The sequence below is a fragment of the Rosa chinensis genome, unplaced genomic scaffold (assembly GCF_002994745.2).
Source record: "Rosa chinensis cultivar Old Blush unplaced genomic scaffold, RchiOBHm-V2 RchiOBHmChr0c16, whole genome shotgun sequence".
In the NCBI taxonomy this organism is placed as follows: Eukaryota; Viridiplantae; Streptophyta; class Magnoliopsida; order Rosales; family Rosaceae; genus Rosa; species Rosa chinensis.
This window is the reverse complement of record NW_020126829.1, coordinates 82,665-98,465: the sequence shown is the minus strand read 5'-3', so window position 1 is coordinate 98,465 and position 15,801 is coordinate 82,665. Positions and strand designations below refer to the sequence as shown.

The window sequence follows — 15,801 nt, the reverse complement described above, 5'->3', positions numbered from 1 at the left end:
AATATAAATTCTGAATTATAGGAACTTCAAAACTTACTCTTTTGAATACTTACTTGTATTTGGATCACGCGCGTGTCGATGCAGGCGTGATGGAGCGAAGCAATCCTAGTAGAGGCGTGCAGCGAATGCGGGGCAGCAGGGGCTGCGGTGGTAGTAGTGGTGCAGGAGCAGCGGAGGCAAACTGCAGGAGCAGCAGCAGTGGTGTAGGGCTGCAGGTGCACGGGTGCGTAGGCGGGGCAGCAGCGTGCGCAGGTGTGCGCAGGGAAGCAGGGTGCGCAGGTGTGCGCGGGGCAGCAGTAGGCGCACGGGCGCGCGCGGGGCAGCAGCGGGCGCAGGGGTGCGCGCGGGGCAGCAGCGGGCGCAGGTGTGCGCAGGGCAGGCGGGCTAGCAATTGGCTAGGTGCTGCGGCAGTTTTGATGAAGAGGAATTCGGGTTTTGTTTTTGGTTTTTGCTTTGCGGCTTAGAGTCGTGCTGATAACGTGTTTAAGTATAATGTATTTGAGAGGGATTGATGAGAGATGTATATATTATTATTGAGAACAGGAGCCCTATATATAGGGATTACAAAGTGCTAGTTCTAATGTTACAAGGAATACCAATCCGTGTAGGATTGGGAAATCTAGAACCTTCTCTCCTATTGCTACTCCTAGTTTGATAAGGCACACTAAATCGATATTCCTTCAACAAAAAAAAAATTTAATTCATTTACGACATGCTAGAAAAGTATGTCTTAAAAGACTAGTTAAAAAACTCATTTACGACATGCTTGAAAAGTAAGTCGTAAAAGACTATTTAAATAACTCATTTACTATACTCATAAGATGCATGCCGTGAATGACCCGATTAAAGACATTCTGACGGCACACATGAGATGTGCGTTGTAAATGACAGTCTTTTACCACGCACGTCAAATGTGCGCCATAAAAGACTAATTTTGCTGCAGTGAACAACAATCACAAAACAATCTCACAAACCATGAGGCGTACGAGAAGAAGAGTAAGCATCTGCAGCACCTCTATTCAAAGCTCTTTCCAGCCGTGTCTCAAATGGGGTAGAGTGCCAGTTGACTCTTCTATCCTGTAAACCCATAAAGCTTTCATCAGAACCCACCAAGATCTAATTTGGAAGAGTGAGTGTCTCACAAATCTTAAATCACGCGTACCTCTCTGTACTTGCTGGTCGTGTTTGGTATTCCTTTGTAAGAGGAGGCGCTAGAACCCTTGGCAGGACCAGTGTGATCATTCCAGTAGCTCCCAACAGTCCCAATTATGGCCATCTCATCGGGGCTTCTACTGGGTGACTTCCGCGGTGAAGATGAAGCTGAAAACTGTCTCAGCTCTTCAACTATTAATGCACCTAAAATTGGTCTATCTTCGTGGCTTGTTACTGAGTGTGGTAATCCATAGGACATGCTTTTCTCAGGCATAGATGTGTCCAGAGATATTGTGCTAGTCTTGTTAACAAGTGTAGCTTCTGATGAACCCAACCAATTTGACAGGCTAGCATCAATTGCCATATCTTGGTTATAATTCCTGGCCTAACCAGATTGCCTCTTACGTGACTTGAAACTCGATGATACTTCCTTAATATTTGGCTCTGAACTAAATGAAATCTGGCGTTCATCATCCAGGGTGAAATTCTCCTTCTGAGGCTTCATTACTGTTGTCTTTTTGGCTTTGATAGTTTTCCATTGTGAGATTTTCAACTGGGTTAAGCACAGCCAGGGGCGGAACTAAGTGGTAGGCTATATGGGCTCAAGCCTAGACAATATTTTAGGCCAAAAACCACTAAGTATATATATCTACCTTCAGCCCATACCTAAAGAAGAAGAAAAAAATATATGTAAAAGTCACATACTCCCCCAAGCAGCCAACCACAGTAGCTCACTTCTCAAATCTCAACTCTCAACTCTCAAGTAGTCTAGGTCAATGGCTGGCACTGCTTGATTAGTTAAAGTGAGTTGAACTATTGAATACTCCCATAAACTGCCTTCGAAAATCGCCGTGAAGTGCTGACTTGCTGTTGTGATTCTGCCATTCTAGGTATTGAGTTGATTATTGCCGACTTGAGTCACTTGACCAGTTATGTTTTGATTCTGGGTATTAGGCATATTACATTAGTTGCCCTCTGGTTGATTCCATTTCACTTGAGCTTCCCATTTCAACTGACATTGCAGATTTTCAGAAATTCTTGGCTTCTTGCAGAGTTAATTCGAAAGACTGGAGTATTGCCTGGGTTTCTGGAGGAGTTTTGACCCTCCATGTAATTGTGAGTTAGGCTTTTGAGTTTTGTGTATAAGTTGAGGATTGGGATTGTTGGGTTTGTTTAGGGGCTATCGGTTTTGGGTTTGTCTGTGTACTGCTTACTATTGGTTTTGCTTGCAGCTATCGGTTTTGGGTCTCTCACTCTCTCCTTTGATCAATTATGTTCTGATTATGTTTTTTTATTATTATTTTTTTTTTTTTTTGAAAAGGGACTGGTGCGGCTACCCTCAAGCTTTGATTAATGAAATTGCAGAATACATAGGGGGGGGACATAAAGCATGAACCCCATATTACAATAAGTGTCAGGAGAACAACCTGAAATAATACCACGAGTCCCCACTAAATTTATGTATTCTAACAAGCACCAACTAGTAAAGAGTGCACAACCAACTACTCTATTTGCTTTGACAAAAAGCCTAAACCCCATATTACAATAAGTGTCAGGAGAACAACCTGAAATAATACCACGAGTCTCTACTAAATCTATGTATTCTAACAAGCACCAACTAGCAAATAGTGCACAACCGACTACTCTATTTGCTTTGACAAAGCAGTGACATAACGAAAAGATTACTCTATCACGAAGAAACATTATTACAAATAGCACAATTTTCCTACTATGTTGCCGCACGGAAACAAATCCGGTGACACTTCATTTCATCCTGCCACTAGGAGGTTGCGTCCATTTGATCAAATAAACGACTCGCCGCCTCACTAGGCAAGACAAGGCACACTGAGAGTGCATACCTGGACCAAGCCCACTGCGCCCTACCATAAACTGACAGGGATTTATTGCTGGCATAAAGTCATATCTTATTAAAAATAAAAAGCAATAAAACTTAAAATAAATAAAATAAAGACATTTCTGGACCAAAGCCTAAGCCCAAGATCAGGGCCAAGCCTACGATGCAGACTGTACGTATCAGCCCGCCACCATCTTGCACAAACCACCTCTACCGGCAGATCATCGGAGGAATACCCGCCGCACGCAGGCTGGGCCTCCATCCCTCCATCCTCCCCATCACACCAACAAGCATCACTGCTCCTCCAAACCACCCCACTCGACTGGATTACTCCAAACAAACCAAACTAGATCGAAGCAAACCGATCCGATCCAAGTCCATCTGCACCATATCTCGCCGCCACCCACTCGTTCCTACCAAGTGACCACTGTCCACGCTTTGATCTAGGGTGGAGCAACATCAGCGCCACCTGCTTTCCACCTAAACTCCGCCGCCAATCCTTGACAAGGCCTCCCTGCAAGCCTGACAGGGAAGCCACCACACTCCTACTCTTCGACTGGACTTACGCAAGGGCGTGCCGTCGGACCGGGCATATACTCTTGCCGGAAGCTTACTCGCGCCTCCTAGGGTTTTGAGAGAAAAAAGTCTTAGAGCAAACGATATGTTTTTTTTTTATCTATTGTGATTATTTTTTATTTAAAGATATGCATTTTGTGTTGCAGATTGGAGAATCTTTATTTTAGAGTTTTGGTGATAGTGTCTGGGTATATGCACAATATCGAGACTGTTGTTGAGTGTTGATGCCCTTTCCATCTAGTTACTGTTACTAACTTTATATTCTTTAGTCTGTCTTATTTAAACAATGAGTGTTCCTTTCACAAACCCATTAGAATTATATATATGTTAAGGAGGCACATATTAAATCCATTAGACATTAAAGTCTGCTGCAAGTTAGTAACTAATAGTAATGTATAATTAGTTGTAGTTGTGTTGTGTGTGTGTGTGTGTGTGTGATTCTAATGGTGAATCCTGGATCCACCAAAATAAAAAAAATTAGTGTACTTCTAATTAGCCTACACAAGTCTCGGATCCTGAATCCGCCACTGAGCACAGCATGAACATAACCACTCCTATCATGACGAGCACTGTAGTTTAACCCAGTTGGCTTTTTCAGCATTGCACCATCAGCATCCTCATTCATTACTTGCGTCCCTCTCTTCGAGTCTACAATTTCATCTTCATACTCTAGTTCACCATCATCATCAGTGTCATCCTCAAGATCATCATCATCATCGAGATCGCTGTCCTCATCATAGTCTAATGGTTCATCTTCATCGTCATTGTCCCTGCAATTCTAGTACCCATGATTAGGAGGGTATGACCCTGAGCTAGAAGTGATGGAACCATCTTCGGACGAAGTCTTGGATTGGCTTGATTCTTTCAAGGTTTTCCCCTCCTCTTCCTGACAGTCTGACACTCTTGACTATCAAATAAAAGATCCGTGGATTCGTTGATTGCAACATGCTCATAGGTTTGGACATGAGAATCGCAAGTAACTTTCTTTCTAGTAAGATCGTATAGATATATACTGTACTAGGGATATCACTACGTACGGTCATAGCAATTTCAATTCATAAGCAGAACCTAATAATTTTTACCATCTTCATCGAAATTGTGCAACAGAAAATTACACTTGAGTTGTATTATCCAAGCCAGATTGTTACAATACTCGTTGCATGCTACGGTTAACACTTATTAGCAGACCTGATAACCGTCTGGCTACCCTACCCAAGACATGCCTAAAAATAATTTTGCTTGTTTGGGCATGTCTTTTACTTTTGTCTTTTTGTTTTTTTTTAGTTTTCCACTGAGAACAAGTTCGACCCACGTGGTCACTGTGTTTTTCTCATCACGTCATATCACAATTGCTTATTGTGATGACGATTTTTAACTGGGACTCATAAGGGTCACCCAATGACGTGCATTCACTAATCAATGGGTGGAGATGGCTACAGCTCATGTATTTCCTTCTCGAGGGTGATTCAGTTGGTACGTCGGCATTTGGACTCGACGATTCTTTGGCCCATATATAGTTAGTTTAGTGGCTATCTTTGTTACGTCATGTTGTTCTGGATATTATAAAGCTCCCTTTTTTGCAATTTTAATGATGGTAAAGCTCACATATTTATCGGGAAGGAAATCAAGTAGCCGATGTCCTTGTAGGTTTTGGCACATCATCTTCTGGTATGACTTGGTGGGACACGCTCCCGGATTTTGTTCATTCACTTTATAATAGAGATAGGTTTGGACTTCCTAATTTTCGTTTTCGATAGTTTGGGTTTCACTTTTTGTATGAGAGGTTTTGGTGTTTGTACCCCTTTTTTTTATCTTCTTCAATAAATAACCTCGTTCTTACGAGGGTTAAACCAAAAAAAAAAAAATGATTGGAAAGTCAGTTCGATGCGTAGATCCGACTTTGAGTTGGAAGAATGGATCTGATGATTTGTTAACTTTTTTTTTTTTTTAATTAATACATTTTGCCCCAAAAGTCCAAAACAGAGTCCTGGCTTCTCCCATTAGGCCATTACTATTTCCTATTTTCATTCAACCCTCCCGAGTCCCGACCTTTCATCGCTTCGGAACCAGCAGCAACTCCAAAAGCCCCAACTCTTGCATCGAAACATTAAAGCAAAATGTCACCGGAAAATGGATCAATACAACCAATATCATACAGAAGGTTGCCCGTCAAATCTTTACCCAAATGCAGAGCAGTATGCAAATCAAGGCGCTCTGTAATCCTCAACCACCGCAAAAGTGCAAAATCATCCAATCAAACAACCAAAAGGACGACGCTCTCTGATACACATGCTCTAGTCAATAGTGTGCTACATTGGTCTCAATCATGTGAGGACGTTTACTGTGTCGATTGATATGTACGTCCGGTGAAATATTTGGCGAGATAAAGATACTTGGAGATTTGAGGGATACAGATATTTGTTTTATTTCAAAATATGAGGAATCCCTTGCCTTTGGAGAGATCTAATATATGACAAAAGTGCTTGTGTTTTGACATAGTGCCTAGAAGAAGAGTATGGTTATAAATTATTAACTAAAAGTCCAGAAGTTGTGTTCAAAGATATATGCTTGGGATTTGAGAGAGTGGTGAAGTACTGCTGAATATCCATACTGGAGTTCCTAAACAAAACGAGTTAATGATTTTCAAATTTGAGGGAACCAGTGGTGATGCCTCATTTCATGGACGGTCACGTCTTACTCCATTTCGTACGAAATGCAAGACCAGGTTTGTTGGAATATTTTTCTGTTCTATTCTTTTCTTGTTTCTTTTTTATTTTCTCTTTAAATTATGCAAGACCAGCTTATATTGTGATATTTCTTTTTCGTTTGAATTTATTCTAAGTTTCATTCTTCTCATGTTCTGATGAGAATTAAGGGGAGTACTGGGAATGCAATATGCATGTTTTTATATTCAGATTATTGTATGCTTGATTTATCTGTAAAATGGTAATTTGTTGTCATACAGGAAAATTAGTAGTCCAGCTAGAACTGCAAATTTAGAGACACAGGAGGGGAATGATATGTTGTCAAACTGACATAGAAGGTTAGAACTTGTTCAAGTTATGTGATGTTGTTCACGCATACCGTGATTATATCATATATATGCTACCCTCTAGCTATGCCAATGTCTTGGTGAAATACTATTGTGAATACATATTATATTAATTATAGGACTAGCGGTGGCTTAATTTCCATATTCAGTTTGTTTTTAAGATTGCAGACCCATTAGAATCCTTATACTGTACCATTAGGTTTTTCCCGTATGTGGAAACTCTGGAAATTTTCAGTCTTCGTAGAAACTCTAGGCCTATTAATTAGTTCATCAAACCAAAAATATAAAATAGCAAGCTTCAGACAGAAACAATTATAATATACATAAGGAACCAACAGGTAATAACAATCACGAAGAAACCACGTCACACACCTCACTAAGCATATGATAGGAAGTGATAGCTAAATTTAAAGCTATTGATTTTCTTTATTCTCCTGCAAATATGTCAATTGTAATATAGGGAAATAAGGGTCTCCCGCAGAGGATTAAGTTAAACTAAAGGCTTCAACAAAAGTCACAAAACGTGACTGCAGTTCCTACTGAACAGCAGTCGAAAAACAAACTAAGAATCTAACCAAAACAACCCAGAAAAATACGAAAATTTACAGAGACGTACTAGACACACAAAGCGTCCACACAAAAAATTTGGTGAATTTCGGAGTTCGTTTACTATATTAAATAAATACGGGAAAACAGATAACAGAACGTAAAATAAAGAAAAGCTGATTTGAGAATGGTTGAGATCAAGATGATGAAACTAGCTTGGAAAGAAGTATCCACCCCCAACAATCACACACAACACACTTTGTCCAATTTACTTCCAATTAACTTAGTTGAAGACGCTTAGATTGGCTCGGTACGCTTGAACACAACCTATTACCCTTTCTTACTTTGTACGTTAGGCAGGAAGGGCTCTACACCTAGACTATTCTCAAGCAATGTAACCTAAAGGTACGTTTATTAGATTAAACATGCAGAGATCATTAAGTTTGAAAAGAATTTGAGCAATCACTACTTCACCTAAACTTAGAGCCTTGCTAAACCTAGGGTTTTGTTTACTTGCTAGTGAAAACTATCAATTACTTCTCTAGACAATTTGAGGAATCCAACTATTGATCCACACATCAAACAATCAAAGTATTAGAACCCTAGCATGCATACTAAGTAGGCCTCCAAAGCATACAAATATAGATTTCATCAATGAGAAATCGGTAAACAAAACCTCCACTTTATTAATTGGAAAATAAATTGAATGTCAAAGCATGTTATGGATCATGTACGTCTAGGAGCTTCAACTGCCCCCTAACTACTGGAAATTTAGTTACACATAATGGGAATCAAGAACACAAAAATAATGAAAAAGGGAGGAAGAGAGAGAGAGAGAGAGAGAGAGCTGTTGCAGATTGATCTCCTTTTTATATGCTTAGAGGTTGCCTCATCTTTCTTATTGTGTAGGAAATCCAAACCTAAAAGAATTAGGATTAGCATGCTTAGGTGGAGTTTTCCTATTGGCTCTTGAACTTAATGACTCATTCCAACCATTCACATCACGTCATTTGTCCATATCAAGTTGAAATATGAAGCACAAACTCGTCCTCAGGCTTCTCAGTGTGATTTGGGCCTCGAAACATAAATTCCCTTCCAACCTCATATTCACGCATAGCCTGACCTTTTTGTACTAAATCGGCCATAACTTCCTTTAGAAAAATGATATTGACGAGCCATATAAAGATTCGGAAACTAGACATCTGAGGCTTTCTATCAATAGAAATATCATCCTCTGGATCGTTGTGAGCTGGTCTAAGTGATCTGTCGAAATTGACTGATCTGCACGGGCAGATTTGCCGATTTTGCCTTTCAATCCCTCTTTTACTTCTTTTCTTCTTCTTTACTCCAAGATACCTATAAAACAAATAAACAAAGTAAATAACAATAAACTAACAAAGAAAGTATGGAGATTAATGTTATTAACATCGCATAAATATGCTCTTATCAGGAAGACCGAAGACTACTTAGCTAGCATGTTGAAAGAAAAGAAACAAACTTGATTACAATTTACAACAACCATAGTCATCTTCCAAGAGTCCAGAGGAAAAATCCAATGTTGATGATTCTAAGTCATCCAAAAGGAATTGATTTATACTGGAGAACAAAACTTGAGTCCGAGTCATATTCTATACGAATTACAATAATTAATTACCTGAACTTTCAAAGTAACCATCCACATTTCTTCTTTGCATATTCTGTATGCTATGCTAATGTTAGTAATCTCATCCAACATTTAGAATACTAACCAGACTTGTTACTTCTTCATTGATCTGAGAGAAATAACACTAAAGCTGATCAAAACCATGAAAGGAGTTCAGAAGCCTCCTCTTCTTCTTGTCCTTCATATATTCTTAATCTCTTTGCTTCCATTGAAGGCCACCTCATCACCAAGAGCACAGGCTGAAGCTCTCATAAGCTGGAAGAACAGCTTTGATTATACACTACCTTTTCTCAATTCATGGTCCCTCACAAACATAAATAACCTCTACAACTGGACTGCGATTGTCTGCTACCCCAACACCAAAGCAGTCTCCGAAATTGACCTCTCAAACTTTCACATAACTGCAACACTAACTCAGTTCAATTTCAACAAGTTTCTCGATCTCTTTCTTTTCAACCTCAATGGTAACAGTTTCACAGGGTCTATACCATCTTCCATTGGTAATCTTGGCAAGCTAACAGTCTTGGATTTGGGCAACAATCTGTTTGGACAGGAAGTTCCGGCGGAAATGGGCAAATTAACGGAGCTTCAGTTTCTAAGTCTCTACAACAACAATCTCAATGGTACCATTCCCTATCAGCTGGATAGTCTCAAAAAGGTACAATATTTGCTTCTTGGAAGGAACTAGTTAGACTCTCCTAACTGGTCTAAATTTTTAGGCTTTCCTTTGTTAACATACCTGGATCTTTCTCTGAACAATTTGGATTCTGAATTCCCAGAATTTATATCTGAATGTAGGAACTTGACCTTCCTAGATTTGTCTGGAAATCGTTTGACTCGCCAGTGGAGAGGATTGTATGCACCGACAGTGCAAGTGCACTATCAGTTATTTTAATATCTAAAAAAATAACAGCCACTCATATAATCCACTCCTTTATATATTTTAATATATAAAAATTACATCCATTCATATTGCAAGTACCCATGCACTGACGGTGCATGGAATACACTCCCGACTGGCCAGATACCGAAACTGGTAGTTACCAACATGGTTACGCTTGAATATCTCAATCTCACCAATAACCTATTCCAAGGGCCAATGCTATATAACTTTCCCAAGCTTAAACACCTTCATTTGTCACAAAACAACTTCAGAGGTACAATTCCTGAAGATATTGGCTTCATATCTGGTCTGCAACGGGTTGACCTGTTTAACAATTCCCTTGAAAGCAAAATCCCATCCTCTGTAGGCCAACTCAGGGAGCTTCAGCACCTTGACCTTCGCGAGAATTCCTTGAACTCTTCAATCCCTTCTGACCTTGGTCTTTGTACAAACCTCGATCTCTTATTTGGCCTTGGCTGTGAATAAATTCAGTGGGGAACTGCCTCTGTCCTTGTTCAATCTCAAAAGCTTGGTGGAGTTGGGGTTATCTGATAATCTATTTACTGGGCCAATCTTGCCTTCTCTGGTCTCCAATTGGACTGAAATGACCTCTTTGCAACTCCAAAACAATAGACTCAGTGGGAACCTTCCAGCAGAACTTGGCCTGTCGAAAAGACTTGATATCCTCGATCTGCACAGCAATAACTTCTCTGGATCAATTCCCTCAGACATAGGAAACTTGCAAGTTTTGACAAAATTGGATCTCTCTAGCAACCAACTTGATGGGGAATCGCCAAACACCATTTCTCTCCTCAATACCCTCCAATTCTTTTCTGTGTCCAGCAATAATTTAACTGGAACCATTCCCAGTGATTTTGCAGACACATTCCTAACTTGACTACCGTAAGACTTTCAAGGAACAAATTCTATGGAGAATTACCGCAAGAACTGTGTAGTGGATTTGTTCTGGAAACTTTTGTAGTGAATCATAACAATTTCACAGGGACATTGCCTGAGTGGTTGAGAAATTGTTCAGCTTTGTCTAGAGTCCGGCTTGATGAAAACCAATTCACCGGAAACATTACCAATGCATTTGGTGTCCATCCCAGTCTTGAATTAATTTATCTTAGGCAGAACAAATTTTTTGGTGAACTCTCACCACGATGGGGAGAATACAAAAACATCACGGATATGCAAACGGACGGAAATAAAATTTCTGGTCAAATCCCACCTGAGCTTGGGCAGTTAAGGCAATTGCAGAAGCTAAACCTAGGTTCTAATGAATTCAGTGGGGAATTTCCAGTTGCCATTGGGATTCTAAGCTTGTTGTTCAATCTCAGTCTCAGCAGGAACTACTTGACAGGAGTTATCCCTCGGTTTCTTGGCAAATTGACAAGGCTTGAGTTTCTTGATTTGTCTGATAATAATTTTACAGGGGTATTACCAGTCGACCCTAGAACGTTTGAGAGGTTAACAAGCTTGAACATAAGCCACAACAAATTATCAGGTGGAATACCAGAGGAGATTGGTAATCTACACCTGCAGTACTTGTTGGACCTAAGCAGCAATACATTCTCGGGATCACTACCATTAAACCTTGCCAAGCTTATAATGCTGGAGATTCTTAGGCTATGTTTGGTATGGCTGGGCTTTTCAGAAAAGCTGGCTTCTGCTTATTTCTGAGAATAAGTGGCTGAAAAGCAAAGCTGCTGAGTGTTTGGTAAACTGGCTTTTTATAAGAGCTGTTAGTGGCAGTAGCAGTGACAAAGTGTTTGGTATATCAAACTGGCTTGTGCTTTTTTTTTGTGGAATGACCAAATTGGACATGAGAGATTATTTTGCTTTGATTGTTTGGTAATACAAAGTTCTTCAAATGCTCTTGTTATTATTTTTAATCTTTATTATGTCCTTATTAATTTTTGTTAACTTTCAATTTTTATAAATCATGGTGACCATGTATGATTAATATTGGACAATTTTAAAAATAACTTATACAAATATATTAGTAACATTAACAACAATTGGTTTTTGATTCGCATCAAGTAAGCAAATATGTTACAAATATAAAGAGCCTAAACAAATTAGCAAACAAACCAACTGCGAAAATTTTGTCATCCAACCAAATCAAGTGCAAAGAGAAGTCACCAGAGAACAACCAAACAACCATATCAAAAAATGCAGATTAGTTCTCTCTGATCAAATGGACTAATGAAAAAAATAGGATCTGCTTGAATCTAATCAAGTATCTGTACAAAACTTTGGTATTTCAAAATCCATATCAATAATTCAAGAATGATGAATAACATCCTTTCCGAGGTTTTCCAGATCGGTGTCTTTGGATCTTGAACAAGACGGCACAAAACAATGGTATGTTTGAAGGTTGTCTGAAAACATCACCATGAAGGTATTTCCAACCAACTTCCTTGTCTTCTTCTTCATCACCATTTGAGCACCTACGAGAAATATGCTTACGGTTAGGCTGACCCAGCTATTTAAAAATAAAAATAAAATAAATATATGCGGTTGAAAGATCATAAACAACCTTGAGTTCATTAACAAAAGTAACATATAGACATAGACGGTATTGCCTTAATTCCATGTGTTCTCCTAATTAAACTAGACAAGCTGATAAGATCAATAGGAGCTTAGCCAGAGAAGGAAAATATTGCTCAATCTCAGCTCATACATTAGCAAACCTTTGAATAAGGAATCTCTTGAATTTGCTTTTAATAATAAGCTATTGCAACTAGCTAATGTGCATATGCATGAGATTAACCCTCCAGTCATATAACAAATCAATTTGTTTTGTTTAAGATGTTTTCTGGGTTCCTTTTGTTTGTTCTCTTTGCTTTGTTTAATGAAGTATTATTCAGACCAAAAAAAAGATATCATAATACAACTCTTTAACAAATCAAGAAGTATCAATCTCTCTCTAATTAACCACATATATTAGAAGCATTCATCTCCTCAAGGATTAAAGAAACAGTACCTCAAGTTATTGCACCACTTTTATGATATGAGACCTGCACCACTTTTATGATCTGATCTCTTTTTCTGCTACCTGCTAGCTAGCTTCCTGTGCTGGGAAACCTACATGCATATCAACAATTTACTATTAATACTTGCACCAAATAGAAGAAAAATTGTCTAGCTTGGATTATGTATTCAGAAGAAAAATGCAAACACTAAGCTCATTATTATTACCCAACCATAGAACCAAATAAGAAAAGGGGTATAATTAATCATTTTCGGTTATTAACCATGAAATCAAACCCAAGTTTGTAAATCACACACACAATCTTGAAATTGAAATGAATACTATAACCCAAACAGGTTTTTGAAATTTTATTCAACCAAGCTGAAAGAAAAATTGATTTGGGAGATCGAAAATCAAGAGAGACAAACTAGCTTTTCCTCACCAGGATGCGTTCTGTAGTGAAGAGAGGATGAAGAAAAGCTGGCTTCCCGATCTGAAATTGGGGGAGGATGTGGGTTCAGGTCATGATGTGATGGTGTTTGGCTCGATTGCTCTGTGCTTGGGGTTTTCGTGATGAGAGGCTGAGGCGGCGTCAGAGGGAGAGGGAGGCAGCGTCAGAGGAAGAGTGAGGCGGCGTCTGTGATAAGAGCCCGGCGGCGTTAGAGGGAAAGTGGAGATGGGATAGAGATGAAAATGCTGTGCGGCCTCTGATCTCATCTCGAAGGCTTGATGGCAATCCGTAATTGCCTCTCCCAAGGGAGGATAGAATCTGTCATTTTGAAACATTCATTTAGCTACAGTAAGTACCGCTACAGTAAGCTGCTGGCTTCTGGCTTTTGAAAGCTGGGGTCAGGCAGCTTCTCCTTTTTGAGAGAAGCCGCAGTGGCTTTTAGAATAAGCTGAGCATAAGTCAGCTAACCAAACGCATAGTCCTCTTGTGCTTATAAGCAGGGGAGCTAAAAAGCCCCCCCAAACATAGCCTTAATGTCTCGCATAACCAACTCTCCGGGAATTTCCCATCAACATTTTCCAGAATGGTTAGTCTTATCGGCATTGATTTTTCTTACAACAACTTGACAGGTCCAATCCCAACCGGCGGCATTTTCCAAAAGAAACTTCCAGATAATGCTTTTGTTGGAAATGGTGGTTTGTGTGGAGAAACAGAGGGACTAACTCCATGCACTTCAGATCCCAAAAAGTCCAATAAGAAAATTCTTCTTGGTGTCCTTGTTCCCATTTGTGGTCTATTGATGATTGTGACCATAATTTCTGTGACCCTTAATTTCTGCAAGAGATCAAAGCTGGGGGAAAGCGATAGTCCTGAGCTGGCTGAAAGTTTTGATTCAACAATAAAGGGAAGAGAAGAAAAATTTACATTTTCTGAAATCATCACCGCCACTGAGAACTTTGATGAGAAGTACCTCATTGGAAGAGGAGGATTTGTTAGTGTCTACAAGGCTGTGTTGGACAGAGGCAAAGTCGTGGCAGTTAAGAAAATGAATATGTCAGTAGATTCTAGTGACAACATTCTAGAATTGATTCGCCAGAGTTTCGAGAATGAGATAATATGTTTGACAGAAGTGAGGCACAGAAATGTAATAAAACTTTATGGGTCCTGTTCCTGGATGGGGGTGCTCGTACTTGGTGTATGAATATGCAGAGAGAGGTAGTTTGGGGTATTGTATGGGTTGGAGGGTGAATCAGAGATACTTGGCTGGGACACCCGGGTGAAAATTGTGCAAGATGTAGCACATGCAATTTCTCACTTGCACAATGACTGCTCCGAGCTCATTGTTCACCGGGACATAACTCTGAACAACATATTACTACAGCGGGATATCGTGCCATGGCTATCAGACTTTGGCACAGCAAGACTATTGAGCTCGGATTCCTCAAACTGGACTCTGTAGCGGGGTCTTATGGTTACATGGCTCCAGGTAATCATTCATTTAGTAAACTTATATGTATTTCAACTATACAGACGTTTCTACCGACACAATAGTAATAAAAAGAACTTTGTTAATTTAGCATTGTTGTTCTATCTGTGTATATATATGATGGAAGAATCTTGGTTGATTTTGGTATTGTAATGTGCATGAAGAGCTCGCATTCACAATGCGAGTGACAGATAAGTGTGATGTATAGCTTTGGGGTGGTGGCATTAGAAATCATGATGGGAAGGCATCCAGGGGAGCTACTGGCTTCTCAATCAGAAAACAGAGGATTTCTTTTGAAGGATTTGCTAGACCAACGACTGGGGTCTCCATCAAGTGGGTTAGCAGAGGGAGTGGTTTCCAATGTAACAATGGCCTTGGCCTGCACCAGCACCGATCCCAGTTCACGGCCCACTATGCAGTTTGTGGCAAAAGAATTGTCATCAGCCAGGATCCAGAATTGCCTCTCTGAGCCGTTAGACATGATAACTATTAACAAGTTGGCAGGTTTCGAAACTAGAAGTGACTGAAATAAAATGGGATCTTAACAACCAAATCCTACTTCACAGTTGAAAGAGTTTTGCATGTCCTATACTTTCTACATTCTACTTTTCCAGTGAATAAATCAGTAAGTATTATTTCTTACTCTACCTCGAACAATGTAAGGTATAATAAAGATATAGTCTTTCTGTAATAGAACTAAAACAGATTGTATAGTTTCAGTGTAGACTATTAGTTTATTTGGAGGCTGATCATGTCTTGTGGTATTGAAAATGTAGGGTGTACAGAGTCACTAATGCACAATAAACTATAAGTTAGTCTGGATGCTCACTATGCCTTTTGCATTTTTGTGTTTCTTACATTTATGTGCTCGAACAATTACTTACACATGCTCTAGTCAATGGTGTATTACATATTTACATTGGTCTCAATCTAGTGAGGACTGTTTCATGGTGTCGATTGATATGTCCAGTGAAATATTTGGTAAGTTTTGAGGGACAGAGATATTTGCTTTATTTCAGAATAAGATGAATCCCTTGCCTTTCATAAGAGATTTGATATTTGGCAAAGTGCTTATGAAAAGTTTGATATGTGGGTGATGCAAGAGGATGCTGTGGCGGAAAAGAACTAGTGTTGAAATATTGCCTAGAAGAAGATTATGC

At 39.5% G+C, this 15,801-nt stretch overlaps 1 protein-coding gene and 1 pseudogene across 1 annotated transcript; one reads left to right on the top strand and one right to left on the bottom strand.

The window, feature by feature from the left end:
- Positions 1 to 947: 947 nt before the first annotated feature.
- LOC112181251 (protein JASON-like) lies at positions 948 to 1,390 on the bottom strand. The gene is made up of 2 exons (XM_024319676.2): positions 1,163 to 1,390; positions 948 to 1,077 (listed from the first exon to the last, which is right to left on the bottom strand). Exons 1-2 carry the CDS (start codon positions 1,274 to 1,276, stop codon positions 967 to 969), a joined length of 225 nt encoding a protein of 74 aa, XP_024175444.1. The 5' UTR covers positions 1,277 to 1,390; the 3' UTR covers positions 948 to 966.
- Positions 1,391 to 8,986: 7,596 nt separating this feature from the next.
- LOC112181253 lies at positions 8,987 to 15,310 on the top strand (annotated as a pseudogene).
- The last annotated feature ends 491 nt before the right edge of the window (positions 15,311 to 15,801 follow it).

Coding starts and splice junctions, on each gene's coding strand:
- LOC112181251 (XM_024319676.2), bottom strand. CDS start 1,276: ATGGCCATAATTGGGACTGTTGGGAGCTACTGGAATGATCACACTGGT. Junction 1,078..1,162: donor CGACCAGCAAGTACAGAGAG/GTACGCGTGATT, acceptor ATGGGTTTACAG/GATAGAAGAGTCAACTGGCA.